The 15,943-nt window shown below is 45.4% G+C and overlaps 1 protein-coding gene across 5 annotated transcripts in view; it reads right to left on the bottom strand.

Annotated features, from left to right (window-relative positions):
- Window positions 1-15,445, bottom strand: part of gphnb (gephyrin b) — a 69,211-nt gene extending 53,766 nt beyond the window's left edge. For all 5 annotated transcript variants that reach the window (XM_029463006.1, XM_029463007.1, XM_029463008.1 and 2 more), the window contains exons 1-2: window positions 15,324-15,445; window positions 1,593-1,671 (exon numbers count right to left, since the gene is read on the bottom strand). In XM_029463006.1, coding sequence (XP_029318866.1) covers window positions 1,593-1,671; window positions 15,324-15,387 — 143 coding nt within the window. In that variant the 5' untranslated portion in view covers window positions 15,388-15,445. The remainder of the gene's footprint in view (window positions 1-1,592; window positions 1,672-15,323) is intronic.
- Window positions 15,446-15,943: the final 498 nt, after the last annotated feature.

Genomic DNA, 15,943 nt, shown 5'->3' with positions numbered 1-15,943 from the left:
CACATGACATGGCACAAGCCTCCTCACACTGCCTCTCTGTGTCACACAGACTTGACACATACATTACACATCAGCCTCAAAATAAACATACCGTAAAGGACATGACAAGCATCGATCAGTGCAGGGTCCCATAGCGGGGGGGGGGGAACTGGAGACACTCCGGTGATATTGACTGCTGTGATATTGTGACAGAGGAGCTCCAGCAAATCAATGGCTGTATGGGGAATGACTCGGATGACTAGAGAAGCGTGTCTGATGCCGCAGGTCACAGTTCGCCGTGTTCCAGTCTCGGGCTGAAGCGGCATTTCGAAAATGCAACGTTTGATATGTGCATTGATATAAAACACGGTTACTGATTAGAGCTAACATCGCCAGAGCTCCAAACAATGAATCTGACATAAAACATCAACTCTTTTCTGCTGTGGACCAAAAGTATGTGGCCCCAGGTGAATATTTGTACCTCTGGAGATGGAGTTCTTTTCAGTTTTAACATGACAATGCCCCCCCCCCCCCCCCCCCCCCGTGCACAAAGCGAGCTCCATAAAGAAGCAGGTTTCAGTTTGGTGTTGGAAGAACCGTATGGAATCCCATCTTTGGGATGAACTGGGACTGTGAGCCGGTTCCTTATCGGCCCAACATCAGAACCCGACCTCACTGATGCTCTTGTGGCTGAATGGGAGAAAATCCCTGCAGCCAGATTTCTAATATCTCGAACAGAGCCTTCCCCGAGGAGCGGAGGCCGTTACAGCAGCCCATTAATGCCACTGGTTTTGGAATGAGATGTTCAGCCATCACATAAAGCTGTAATGTCTACTTGTTTTTTTTTTATTACCTTCACACTGTTCATAAAACTGTAGACTGTTGTTTAAAATTAAATAATTTATAAAAGTAACGTTCATTGTCACTTCTATGTTTATATTACTGAAGCTAGCGGAAAACTCCAGAACCACCAGCTGAGTTGTTTACACAATAAATAAGCCAAATGAGCATCAAGAGAAGCTGACACAGTGCACCTTGTGAAAAGGTGCAAAATCAATGTTTTAATGCATTCAGCACAAGGAGATTTTTGTTAATGAAGATTATTGTTTTCCCGGGCGCTCTTTTGTCACTGATCACATCCCTGTTAATGGAAACAAGTGCTAATTTCACCTCCTTTAGCTTCTTTGAATGACTTCTTTCAACTACTGAGAGGCATCTTTAAAACAGAAGAGTGCTGCAGCTCTTTTGTTGTTGCCATGCATGCTGGGAGTTTAACTCCATAGGGCGACACAGAGCCCCGACATGTTGTGTAGCAGAGATATTTTTAGTTTTTTAGTACCACAAACAGAAGAAGGCTTGCACACACACACACACACACACACACACACACACACACACACACACACACACACACACACACACACACACACACACACACACACACACACACACACACAGAAAACCTGTGCTTATTCTTTTTGTGTCGTGGATTTATGCTAAGTTAAAGGATTTAACTTTGGAACAAACAATTGTGTGCATGAGCGTGTTGCCTGATGTTTTCTTTCGTCATCTCTGTAGGTTGAATTGTCATAAAAAAAAAGGGCAATACTCACAGGGAGGGATCATGGATGAGATCTTTGAGATTGACGCCACTGCGGTCCTCTGCAAGGTTCCGAAAACAGCTGTCACTCACTGGATAGACAGAGAGAGACAGAAGAAAATGAAATTAGCACGCAAATTGATAAGCAAAATGAAATGCACAAAGCGCTTTAGCACACATTGCTATCGTTACAGCACATCTCATGAATGTGAGGAGGGGAAAAAGGTATCATGCTATCCAAAAACTGAAACGCTTTTTTTTGCTTCCTGGAAATTCTTTACTCTCATGCCAGCTTACTTTGCAAGAACAAGACATACTATTTTCTAATTATCTAAACTGTGTCATGGTTGGCCACGTGTGATTACTCAGGGTGGGAGACTCAAACTGATCTTCAGATAGAAAATGACGAAACACACCAAAATCTTCTTTGATCAGATGATGAAAACTAGATGAGCAACATCCAAGAAGCTCCGATCCCAGCACATAGTTCTGTGCTGCTCTGGAAACATTTCTGTATTCATTCTTACATTTTGATCCACATTTCATGTCATGGACACAGAGGGCTCGTCCATTGTGTCTAAATTATGGAGGATAGGACGCTCTCACTCTTTGCAGAACCTCTTGTCAGTTTTGGATGTAATTAGGTGTACCTGTATATACAAATGTACAATGTCTTCTGCATCAAGCTTTCCTCCAAAATGTATGTTGCAAATCAAACATGGCCGCTATGTGAATAACGCGTACACTGACATCACCTTCGCCCCGAACACTTTTTGATGTGAAGCCACACCTTCATCATCTCCAAGCCCCTCGACTGCAGAGCAGGTGCGAAGCCACATGAGTCATCACGGTGATCACAGACGGATAAAGTGACGGATAGAGTGAGACAGGAAGAAAGACGAAGACATGAGGAGATGAAAATGGAAGAAGAAAAAAAAAAAAATCACAAAATGAGAGGAGACAGAAAGAGACAGACGGAGAGGATGAAGAGAGGGACAAGGTGTTTTGTAATCTGACGGGGCCAAACGTGAACGGACAAGCTCGTGTCTTGAAATAGATGCAAAACTAAATTCCGGGGGGGGGGGGGCGGGGACCACGATGGTGGTGGTGGTGCAGTGTATTTAATCAAAAAACTTGATGTGCTGGTTGTAGACAAGACTGGAAATGTCATGATGTTAGTCCAATGAAGTGCCTTGATCCATGAACGAGAGGAGGGGTGGAGGGATGGGGTGAGTGAGTGGTGTAAAAAATGGAAGTGGGATGCAAAGGGGAGTAGGGGGGGGGGGTGATGGAAAGGAATGCAACAGAGCTGAAGGATGGAGAGATGAGAGTGAGGGGTGGTGGTGAAGAAAATGGGAGATTATAAAAGAAATGAAAAGAATGCAGGATGGAAGGAGTTTTTTTTTAAAGAAGGGGGGGGGGGGAAGGGTAATGAGGGGAAAAGCAGTGGCGATGGGGCAGCACTGTGGAGACAGAGGTAAACAGAGGGTGCAGGACGTTGCTCTGGGCTCTGGCAAATAAATGGGAGAGTGCTGACATTTGCACACCGAGCCAGCTCAGAAAGAGAGAACGAGAGGGAGAAACAAGAGAGACAGAAAGACTGCGGGAGGGAGAGTGGAGTGGAGGGTGGAGGAGGGGGGGGGGGGTGAGATGTAGCGAGAAAAAAAGGTTGAGGGAGGAGAGAAAAAGGGGAGCAAGCTGCACATGGAATACACACCACCCTGGCTTTAGAGGGGCACTGCTGCATAAGTGCATGTGTGCGTGTGAGTTTGTGTGTATGTGTGTGTGAAGAGGGAACTTCCTTCAAGACTGCAGTATTCCTTACACACACACGCATGCACGTGGGCACACACACACACACACACACACACACACACAACACACACACACACACACACACACACACACACACACACACACACACACACACACACACACACACAGCTCTCCTCAGTCTTTCTCTCCCAGCTACCCCTTGATCTAAAAATAGCCGTTCCACTCTCCTACAAGAGGCAGCAACCATTCTGAACCAATCAACACGCTCTGTCAAAGGCATCGGTACCCACCACCCCTCGATATGTGTGTGTGTGTGCGTGCACATGTGTGTGTGCATGTGTGCAACAAGGGGAACTCCTGAGTGAAGGTAATAAAACTGCCCCTCCCTGCTGCACCTCAGTAGAAATGGTGGGAAAGTGCCCCCTTCTACAAAACAATAGCTCGGAAAAGAATCAGGAAGCAAGAGGGAGAGAAAGGGGGGGGAACAAAAAAAGGGAGAGAAGAAGTGAGAGTGGAAGAGAGGGAAATCTGGCTGCAGTTGAAACAGGCTTCAAAGGAATATTAATGTGATCCTGTGCAAGAGCTGAAGACAGGGGAAGAGAAGGGGAGAAGAGGGAGTGAAGATGGAGGAAGAGGAGTGAGAGGGGAGGGGGAAAAGGCGCGCAAGAATTCATGACGCTTGCTCCCTCCCACCTCCAGAGCTCCGCCCATGCACCTTTCTCCAGGTAGATTTGCAGCTCAGCTTTCAGCACCTGCACACAAACAGGGCAGTGCACTGCATCATCTCTGGTGTCCGTCCTAAAACCCGCAATGTGGGAGAAACCAAGGATTTATCACAAAAGACGTCCACCTCGCTTTGCTTCCATTACAAACCTGAGCATCCACTCTAAACCTAGGTCACGGTAAAAGTGAAGACGCAATGCAGTGAACCCGTCCCACCGCAGAGGGCGCTTTCCCACATGGTACATACAGTACAAAGCAAGCTAAAAGGTCAATGCTTATGCATGGTTGGACAACCACTAACAGACAGACAGCTACTGTGAGGCCAGACGGACGGTTGTCTGAGCTGAGGCTGGTTCTAGAGTAGTATATCATCCTGCTATTATGGGGTCAAATGTAAGTAGAGCTTGGCAATGCAATTTTTGATTCAAGCCAGTGCAATTGATTTTCATATCTGACCTGATATCGAGTGCAAACGAAAGACTACACTTCAAGCTGCACACTTTTGCTTAAATATGCTTTATTTTCTTTCTGTTTTTGACTATTTACTTTTGAATTTTAAATCAGCTTTTGTTTCTGTGTGCTAATTATAATAATAAGATGTGGTTAAAAGTTCAAAAAGTTTTCAATGAACAGCATCTTTCAGAATAATAATACAATAGAAACAATGCTGCAAAGTGCATTGATACAAATGAAAAAATCCATATAATAAAGTACAATAAAGAAAAGGTTATTAATAACAGTAAGTAAAATAATTAAGAATACATTTTTTAATACTCTATAAATTGTATAATCTTTCAATTTGATATGTATTTTCTGGTGCCTATGCCTGAATGGACTCCTATCATCTCACATTTGCCTCCACCTGTGAGTATGTGTGAGTGCAGAAGCCTGAATGTCCCCAGGCTACAGCAGTGGGAGGAGAGCAGGAGGCCTGTGCTTCAGAAGCATTTCACAGGGCAACACATCTCACACATGGGATCTAGACGCGCACACCCAAACACTTGCGTACGCTCTTTAAGGGTTAATCGCTAAGCCATAGCAGAGCAGGAGAGATCGGGACACATGGGAAAACATCAAGAGACCAAGGAGAAGTGATCAGGGAGGGGAACATGTCAATATAAAGCAGAAACGAAAGGGAAAACACAGAGGGAATGATTGCTTAAAGGGAAAGAAAAGAAGAAAGGAAATAGTATATATATATATATAGCAAAAGCATTCCTGGCTCTTCTGGAGGTGAAACAGTGTAAAACCAATGGCCATGTCTTCACAATTGAACCAAATAGCCAAATGCTGTTTTGCAACACAGATAACCAAGTCATGTGCTCATTCACTGTCCTTTCACAGAGATGACAAACAAATACAAAAAACAACCATGAGAAAAGTTAGTGGTAGCAACAGGTGATGTGAATCTATTACTATTAGCAAGCTAGCTAGTCACGTGAAGACAACTAACTAGTTTACTAGCTACTCTTTAGCAAGCTTTCTGCTAGCATTAAGGTAGCCCGGTTACTAATAAACAAATACATGTACTTGTAGTAACAGGAAGTGATGCAATATATGTGCTAACAGATGTAAATCATAAAGTGACTTTGGAATGACCCTGCCAATCAAACATGAAGAGAAAGCAAAAAACATTTAGCACTTGTTTGTAAAGATCATAAAAGGAGCAGTTCAACCACCATTTACTGATGTTAGTAGCTCCTCCTCTGTGCACGACATTATGGCACTTTAACAGCACACGTTTTTGAGCATTCTTAATTTAATCCTAGTCCAACACATTATGAGGAATTGAGACATAGCTAAAGGTTGTCTAACAAGTAGCATAAGTTAACAGTCAAAGTGCAGTTAGCATACGTGCTAGTTGTCTTTTTCTGGAACAGAAACTCAGGTTAGCCGGCAGGCTATGTGCTGTCAGGCCACAAGCAGAGAGAATTCATAAACAGCTACTATGTTCCACTCAATCATTTCCAGGACATAAAGCAGTCAGCACTCATTATCTCTCTGGGATCCCACATTAATGGGGTTTTCCCTTATAGCAGGTCTTCACAAACACACACACGCACACTACATTTCTACACATGAATACACATTAGTCACACAACAAACATGGACTTTATTTCAGGTACATAAACACACACACACACACACACACACACACACACACACACACACACACACACACACACACACACACACACACACACACAGCCTTGGACATCTTGCCATGGATCAGCAATTTTACAACATACGCTACAAATCACAGTGCAAGACAGAGCGCCTGGAGTTGCTTGTGCCAAAGTCTGCTTCCAGCCCAATTATGACAGTGCTTATCCATCATTACGGCACTATACCCTGCTGCCCTTAACAGAAAAATAAAGAAATCTGGCATCACTTGGGTGTTTTGGCTATTATGTGAAGTTCTAGTCAAGAAATTATGGTCAAATGTTCAACTATTCCTTACGTTTAAACATGCTTTGCCAGTTAAACAGTAGATCATCCTGATTTATATGCCTAATCCATTGAGTAAATTGTGCTAAACATGTGCAGGAAAATGTGCAAATTCAACAGTCTATGGATAGCAATGCGTCGCCTTCTTCGTCTGAAAAGCCCACTTGGAATCTGTATTGTTTCCGGTTCTTTCTCCGCTAACAGCCGTCTCAATGGCCATCCAGCCATGAAGCAGCTACTATGGAGGTCAAACACTGGATTGGGCTGACATCTGCTGGTGGGAGGGACAACACCTCTGCACACCAATAAGCCTCAACCAAAGTGATATCACTGCATCCCGTCTCCTATTTTACTGGCTTGTTCTGTGTCAAATGGAAACACTGGGCCCCAGGCCTCGGATTAAATGGGCTTAATGATGAATAGAGGTATGGACCCGCCTCCAGATTGTAATGGGGTGGGGTAGACATTTGACTAGGGGGCTTTCAGTACTACAACCCCCTCCTAGCCAGAAGAGGAGAGGAGCAGTGGTGCACAAATACCAGCATCTTCATTCCATGGCAGGGTAAATTTCCAAATTAATAAAGGCTTCACGGTGCTGGGTAAAATATAGTAACAGCAATAACAGCAGATAACCTAATCTAATATAAGCCCACTGTATCTTAGCAACCTTGTTAATTCTGAGAGGAGCAGTGGGGTAAGCAGCAGAAGCACAGCATCCATCATCAAAGACACACCCAGCAGCAACACACACACACACACACACACACACATACACACACCAATTACTCACAAACTCTCAAACCCACGACACCACGCACATCTTACCATTAGCCACTATCTCAATCACACTGTGATGCAGATGAATGCATACACATGTGCAGGGCGACACACTCAGCCACATACACACAGATCCTCAGGCTTACTGTAAGCAGCCGGGAGAATGGAGGGGGTGTGGAGCGGAACAATGGGATCCTAATCGTCGGGCTGCATTTCAAAGCCTCTCCCCTCTACAACACTGTTTCTAGATAAGATTTGAAAATGCTATTTATATCCGCGGGGAAAGGAGCCAACCAGCAGCTTGATTTTCATTTATTTGAAGTCAGATCTAAATTGGGGTGGAGTTACATAATGCAAGGAGTGCGACACTCCACCTGCTACTGCCGAGCCAGCTATTGAAAAACACTACGGCGGGAAACGGCCCAAAAAAAATGCACTGGGCCCACGCTAATACTGCAGCTAATAATTACTCTATCGGCTTAATAACCATCGCTTACTACACCAAAGGAGCCCGGCTCATCCGTGTGGGTACAGCAGTGGGCCGATCCGCATCTCAAATCCAAACCTACTCCAGCGAAGCCAGGCCAAAATCCGGCAACCATGCTGAGCCAAGGACAAAACAACACAGCACAACATGGCCCAGTCCCCCCACGCACCAGATGTGCAGAAACAGAGAGGGAGAGAGAGCTCTGTTCTTCACAGCTGTGTCCCATGAAGGCAGGCAGGGCCCATCCCTGGCCCCCGACTCCTACAAACTCTCTGTCCCCTCCCTTACTCCCCCGGAGAGGAGAGGCAGCTCCATCCCAGGAGGAGAAGAGGTGGTAGCATGGACATTGGAGTTGAGGGAGAGTGAGCAGGAGCCTAACCCTGACAGGATTAGGAGAGCAATAGGGGATGAGGAGGGGGAACAGAGGGAAGAGGAAAGAGGGGAGCAGCGGTGTGAATACTCCGAAAGCAAAGAGGGAGGGCAGAGTCAGAGTGCAGGATAGGGAAGAGAGTAATAAAATGGGAAGATGGAGAAATGACTGTTAGGGGGAGGCTACGAGAAGATACAAGCTGGGGAGAGGCTTTGTTTCTTTCTATCTGTGTAACATCTTAAATGTAAGTGTTGAATTATGGGAAGTACATATCAAGATGGATGAGTTTGTAGGAACAAGTAGAGAGTGCTGCACTGGGTCAAGAAACCCGGTGGTGGTGATGTTGAAGTAAAGAATCAGGACAAGAACAAGGGCTGCACAATATAGCGTCGCTGCATCAACATCGCAATGTGCGCAAAAGTCACATTGCAGGACGAGCACTGTGAGGTAAGGCAAGTAGACTCAATGCTACAACTTTCTTGCTGCTTCATACTAAAAGGAAAACTCTCACGGTTTTCATTGTCCACGTTAATCTACAAGAAGAGCTTGTTGCGAGTGAGTGACATGCAGGCTTCTACACAAACCAGTCTTCATCAGGATATAAAGTGCACACGAGGACAGGTGTTCAAGAGGTCGCGTGATATGTGTCACACGGCATGTAGATGCTGCCCACTTAAAGAGAACACTTTACAAGACATGGATGTGTAAGGGTCTGTTACCTGCAGTTACAATTCATTCTGAATTGAGGCCAATGTGACCTGTGTGGAAGCGGATGGACAGGCTGGACCTTGACCCCTTGTGCATTTACTCTGTGGTCCCTTTCTGTCGTACCTTCCCCGCTGACATTCTTGGATTATGTTACTTCATCATCACGATGGACACATAAGACATGTACTCAAACAGGGAGATGTGTTTAGAGAAGATGTAATTTGATGTTTACTGAATCTGTGTTAAGTTTCCCCCCCCCCTGAAATTATTAAAGCAATGCTTTTCAATCTTGTAACCCATGTATATGTAATGTAGAACTACACCCCTTAGACCTGCAAGACGGAGATGATAGGGAATGATGGGAGAACCCATGCAGTGCTCGTTGTCGTACAAATCATATAGGCGCTTAGCTGTGCACGGTGCACATACAGAAAAGGGCAAAAGCTGGAGGGGAGTTCAACATTTGAAAGTAAAGAGTATATATAAGACAGAAACATTAAGACTCCGTTTGCACCTGATATTAACATCTGATCTGTATCTTGGTATGGGATCAGGATAACAGTATCTGACCATGAGCTACACACATTAAGTCTTATCTTTATCTCAATTCTACCCTCATTGCGAGTGATTAGATAGGGAGGAGTTGGCTCTAAGACACACAAACACGGGTATATACTTAATAGGCTTTTGGATCCATACTGTATATGGGAAGAGTGCACATGACTAGTGCTGAAATTATTACTCAATGAATCAGATGACAGAATATTGATTGACAACAATGTACAATAATTGTTTGATCATTTAAGTCAATTAACAAGAAAACACCTTCACTGGTCCCTCCTTCACTGAGATCAATGTTGTCTTTTGAAAGGACACTCACACACGTGGACACTGCTTTGACCAGTGCCCTTGAGCAAGGCCAGATATGTTTCTCCGTTTTATATTATTGGTAATTGAATATCTTTGGGTTTTGGGCTGTTGGTTGGCCAAGACAAGCAATTTAAGACATCACCTCGGGATGTAGGAAGTAGTTTTGACATTTCATAGACTGAGGATTAATTGATTAACCAAAAGAAGTAGTAGATCGATGAATTGATCTTGAATTCAATCATTAATTACAGCTTTAAGTCATCTAAATAAGCTCACACACGACCATCATAAAACACACCCACGATTAACACAGCAATCACCGACAATCAAAAGCAGAACATATTGTTTTCACCTTCTCCAGATATGAACTTAACTTCTCTTCCATGATGTAGAGCATGTCGAAAAAACGACCAATGCACAACCAAGATGGAAGTACCGTTGCAGAGAAAGTCTTCAACTATATGAAAACTCTGCACCTTGGTGTACTTTGCATTAACAACATTAAACATTAACTTTACATCTAAGAGTGCACACACATTGAAGCATATTTCTGAGCAATACTGAGGTGAAAGCATTCTGGGAAATGTAGTAATTTCATAAGTGAGAATAAAAGTAGACGGAGCAGGTGTGTGTGTGTGGGGGGGGGGGGGGGGGGTCTTCTGCATGTCATAGTCTGATGATGTCGAAACTGTGCGTGTGACTGTTGATTCCCTTAATTGTAAAACTCTTGGCTTACATTGCAGACAGAAGATTGAGTCATTCAGAAAGAGACAGCGAGAGGAGATTGCTCCATAACCTGGCAGCCGCCCACGCCATGCGGTGACAGATGACAGCATCTTCTACTTTTGGTCAAGGTGCTCCGGCACGCTAGGTCGCCTCTTGCTGACTTGACTCCTGTTTCTTGAGTGGGCCTTTTTAGCGACTGAGCTTTTAAGGTGAGTTTGGGACAAACTCCAGAGATTAAATTATGTGGAAAAGCAGATTAAATAGTTATTATCCCATCTGCAGCCAGACAAGTACACACACACGAGGAGCCCGGGATACATGTTTGCAAATCCACATGCACGCACACACACAGAGACGCACGCACACACACACACACACACACACACACACACACACAACAACAAAGGATAAATCATCTTCAAAATATGTTTGGGGCTGCGCAGTTTTGCGCTACTGTTCATATATTCTTTCAATATGGCCGGCTGTCAATATTTGTTTTGTTGATAAGCATGTGTGAATTAGACATATTGATGTACCAAAACCTTTTCTCTGAGCTCTTTCTAGGACAGCCCTTCACTTCTTTAACACACCAACAAAATGCAGACCACATATGATAAAGAAATGGACCACCACCCCGCCAAAATAAAAGCCTCCACCCATTCTGCAGGGAGTCACAGAATTAGTTCTATTAACAGAGCGAGTTGAGAGAGCGATCTGAATGTGGTTGTTTTGGGAAGCCTTCCTGCTGTCGATTCATGTCTTTCTGATAGACATGTAAGTTTAGAGAGCCGCCCACACATTCCTGAGCCTCTCTCAGTTGTTACAACCGAGGCTAAAAAAAAATAGAAGAGAAAGAGAGGGATAGGGAGAGATTGATACACAGAGAGAGAAAGAAGAGGGAAGGTATCTGTGCTGTCTGTCGCAAAGTCGAGCTTTCCTGCCCTGGCTCCTCATTGGAAGCCCGGTGCCGAGTGTGTGTCTGCGTCTCTTTGAGGAAGGGCTGGAGTTAACCCACACACTCTCAGCATCCAGCATCAATGGGGCTTTCTATGGGCTGTAAATCAAGCCACACATCCAAGAGCATTGGCGGCCCATGCATGGAAAGTTGCCGTATAATAATACTTTATGGTCCCACACAGCCACACTGGCTTTATACAGATTAAAAGCCACTGAATGCCATTTGCAGGGCTCTTGCTCTCTCTTTGCCAACCTCTCTCTCTCTGTGTGTGTGTGTGTGTGTGTGTGTGATCATGGAAAACAGTAGCTATATTTGAGGCTGGGGGGGTTTGCTAAGCTATGTTTTCCAGCCAGAGCTCGGTATTAGTGCAGAAAGACAAAGAGCAGAGCAGAGTCACATGCATATGCACATACAGCACATGTTAATGACAGACACACACGCACGCACGCACACACACACACACACACACACACACACACACACACACACACACACACACACACACACACACACACACACACACACACACACACACACACACACACACACACACACACACACACTCATATGTGCTTACAAATGCATAAAAGCTCAGCTGGTGTGCGCCCAACGTGTGACATAACCCAGCCTGGTTCTCATAGGTAGAGGGTTTCCTTGAAGAAATCTTGAAATGTCTCACACAAATGAATCACACTTGTTTAAGTCAAGACAGATGCTTATATTATAAATTCAAACTAAGCATCATCCTTAGTCGGACGATGAAACTAGCACCTCTACAAGAAAGTAAATGAATGTGTCAGAGATTTTAATTTATCTTTGGAATGTTCCTATGGTCACAAACTTGAGGCCACAATTCACCACCTCTTTATTTAAAACCGTATCTCTGCATACACAAATACACATGCATCAACCAATTAAGGCGCACACATTCAGCTGAAGTGAGTGAGCGTGTAGCTGTGTGTGCCCAGACCCTGAGGCAGGCCCAGGAAGAGAGACACAGGACAATTAAAACTCATGCTCAACAGGAAGAAACACCGACAGCTAGAAACTGGGCACTGAGCACTCGTGCATCAAAATACACAGACACACACACATAAGCACGTACAAACAGGTAGATGGAAAAGCACAAACACACACATCACAGGCTGAGCACAGCGTGAGAAGCTTTCATCCACTCCTAACAAAGGTCACACTTTCAGTGTGACATCTTTGACAAGTGACAGCATGTTCACCCCAATTATCCTGTTTGAAGTTTCCTACCTCCCTTTCCTCGCAAATAAACCCCACCTCTTATTCAAACATGGCACGGAATTCTTACATTTCATACACGCACGGACACACACACACTCTTGGACACCTCAGCCTCGATTCCCTGGCACTGTGGGTCCAGGGTCTAAACAGAGATGTCCCCTGGGCTCTGCCACCTATCTAGAGGGATGTGGGGCTAAGTGATGGAGCGGGGTGAGCCAAGGTCTCATCTCCTCCCTGGTGACTGAATGCAGGAGTGGACAGCTGACCTTTAACCCTCACAAGAAGGGAGATTGAACACTGCTCCAGACTCTATTAGCATTCTGCTCACACAGGCCCTATAACACAGCAAACTAATGGCATGAACACTGTGGATGTATAAGACTGAGGTGTGGCGACAAAAGCCTCTGCGTTATAAGAGAGATCCAACCTGAATATTTAGAGCTTTGCTTCCTCGTGGCAGCACAGCAGGGGACGTTTTGCTGTCAAAAAGCATCATCTCACAAAAAAAAAAAAAATCACACAGCGGTCTTTGTAACCATGAGTAATCCTGCCACGATTAGATTCTTAAAAGGCTAAGGGTCAGGTAAAACATGGCAACTTAATGCCACCGTGCACCATTTTTTTTTTTTGCTTACTCCTTTGATGCTTTGTTTCCCTGACAGTGCAAAGCCCTCCTTCTCCATACACACACACAAATACATCAAAAAAGACAAATAAGCCTGTCGGTTGTGTCTCTGCACGTCTCAACATCGACATATGTATGCTGGAAATGTCAACACTGCACAGCGAGATCAAACTGGCAATCTGTCACTACAGTAGGGATACAGTTGGGGATTCAAGTGAGAAATTAGAGAATTAGAGAAATGAACCCCCTCGATGTGGCGCGGTGATGTAGTGTTAAAGAAGAGTGATAGGCACATTCTAACCTTTAGTTGGTGACCAACATACGGCACCTTCATAAACAAAAATATGAAAGCATGTTAATTTCCGCTTAAAACACCAAATACTCATCGGTTTGTGACTATTTTCCTTCACATATAATCCTCATCATACAGTAAAAAGCAATGATGGCGATGGGTTTCTCCTGCTCTCCGTCCCTGGGTGTATCTATCTGATGCAGTATTTACCGTGGTAGGGTCAGTACCGCACTGATTTGTGAGTGACGCTGGATTTCAGCACCACGGACAGCTCCCCTCCCTCCTCTCTCTCTCCAGCGCGAGGAGAGGAGAGGAGAAGGAGACGACGGGTGGTTGTGGTGTTGTTGGAGGTAGGGGTTTCCCTTGCAGATTTCAGGCGAGGGTCTCTACACAGTCATTCCTCCATCGATACACATCGCCTACCACCTCCTCCGTACTGAATTTCCATACGGAGGAATACCATATGTGTGAGATCACGGCTTTCATGAAATATTGATCTACCCAGCCTCACGCAGGATGGACAGAGAGAGAGAGAGAGAGAGGGGGGGGGGGGAGAGAGAGAGAGGGGGGGGAGAGAGAGAGAGGGGGGGGGAGAGAGAGAGAGAGAGAGAGAGAGAGAGAGAGAGCGAGAGAGAGGGAGAGAAAGAAAGAGAGAAGGAGATGGAGGGAGGGGGGTATTCCTCTGGACAGCCTTTATCATGCATCCACCCCACCACCACCCCCAGCCTCCAAAAAAAATACTTTCCGATCATGACAACAACCGCTGGATTCGCCTCGCGTGATGTTTGACGATCAGAAACATGACAAAGCAATACTCCACACACACACACACGCACGCGCGCGCGCGCACGCACACACACACACACACACACACACACACACACACACACACGGGAAAAAATTAAAGGCCGGCGGCGACCAGATCTAACACCATCCGCCGCCTCACAGCCGCACATCGCATCCAAGCGCATAACGTTTCCAATATTGGTAAGTGAGAGACGCGCCGTCATCGCGTTGCATTCAGAGGAATGTCAGGAGGATTTACCCGTGTGTTAAGCCCCACCACACGGCACCACATCCGTTATCATGTGTCATGTAAACTCCTCGACCGGCACTGTCATTCACAAAATAAGCCACATCCGATGTCTACATGCTTTTTTCACAAATGTTATCAGATCATCCACTGCTCTTAATAGGCCAAGGATGCGCTCATCACCACATCCACCTTCAGCAACTGTCGTGAGCAACACTTCAAAAATCGCTGTGGTCAGCTGGGTGTCAATAATGCAATCTATAGCCCGGGCATCTTTAGCAGCGACACAACACACGGTCAGCTGTAATTTTCAGCTCTGACGAGCAGATAGGGACATGAATTATTCAATACACATAAACTGATCTCTTGTTCTTCAGCAGGGAAAACGGCTCGACAAGAAATATACATGAGCGGACACAAACCAATGCAGAGCCCATATACACCGCTTCCACCGCATAAGCACTGGATGTAATGTGGCATGTACATTGATGCATACCGGTAAAATAAAGAAAAAAACACAGCTTTAAAATCAGCATCGCCTTCAAGAGGCTGCAAAAGCCAGCGAGAGACAGAGAGCCGCCGCCGCTGCCACGCAAAAACCAGCCGACATGTATGAAGATCCGCGCTGACAGCCGGCGGAAATCAATCCATGGAAATATGAACATAATGTAAAAGAGCCGATGGGAATATCTGCGTTTACCTGTCAAGACTCCGACCCGGATTTGGTGGTCGTGGTTAGTTAAAATCATCCCGTCTGACGCCATGTTCAGCAGCGCTGTCGCCCGCACCGAGAACTCACGGCAGGGCCCAGAGCCGATCGCATCGAACTTAGTGGGGAGAGGGAGGGGAGGAGGAGGAAGAGGAGGAGGAGGAGGAGGACGAGGAGGAAGAGATGGAGGAGGGCTGGGATACAGCAAAAAAAAAAAAAAAAAAAAAAAAAAAAAAAAAAACAGCCAGACGAGAAGAGTAGAAAGCCGAGCGATCATCGGGACACCTACAGATAAGCGGGCAGGATGCGGGGGCCGTTTAAACCGCACACATCACTCAGCTGGCCGCCTGCCACGGTAGTAGTGTGGATCCCAGATTAAGTCTTATGGAGACCACTATTGATTTCCTGTGAAGGCTTTTAGGGGAGACTGACGAGCAGTACGTCTGCAGACGCCACTCACTTTTCTCATGTCATGCATTTGATGCCATGTTTGAAGCTGAAGTTTTAGATCCCAGCTGCTCAGAGGCCTCTAATTTGACCCCCAAACCTTTTGAATAACAGTATCAGTTCACTAATTTGAACAGCGTCCTCTTGGGGCCCCCATAAAAGTG

The sequence above is a fragment of the Cottoperca gobio genome, chromosome 24, assembly GCF_900634415.1.
Source record: "Cottoperca gobio chromosome 24, fCotGob3.1, whole genome shotgun sequence".
Lineage (NCBI taxonomy): Eukaryota > Metazoa > Chordata > Actinopteri > Perciformes > Bovichtidae > Cottoperca > Cottoperca gobio.
This window is presented reverse-complemented; position numbering and strand designations above follow the sequence as displayed.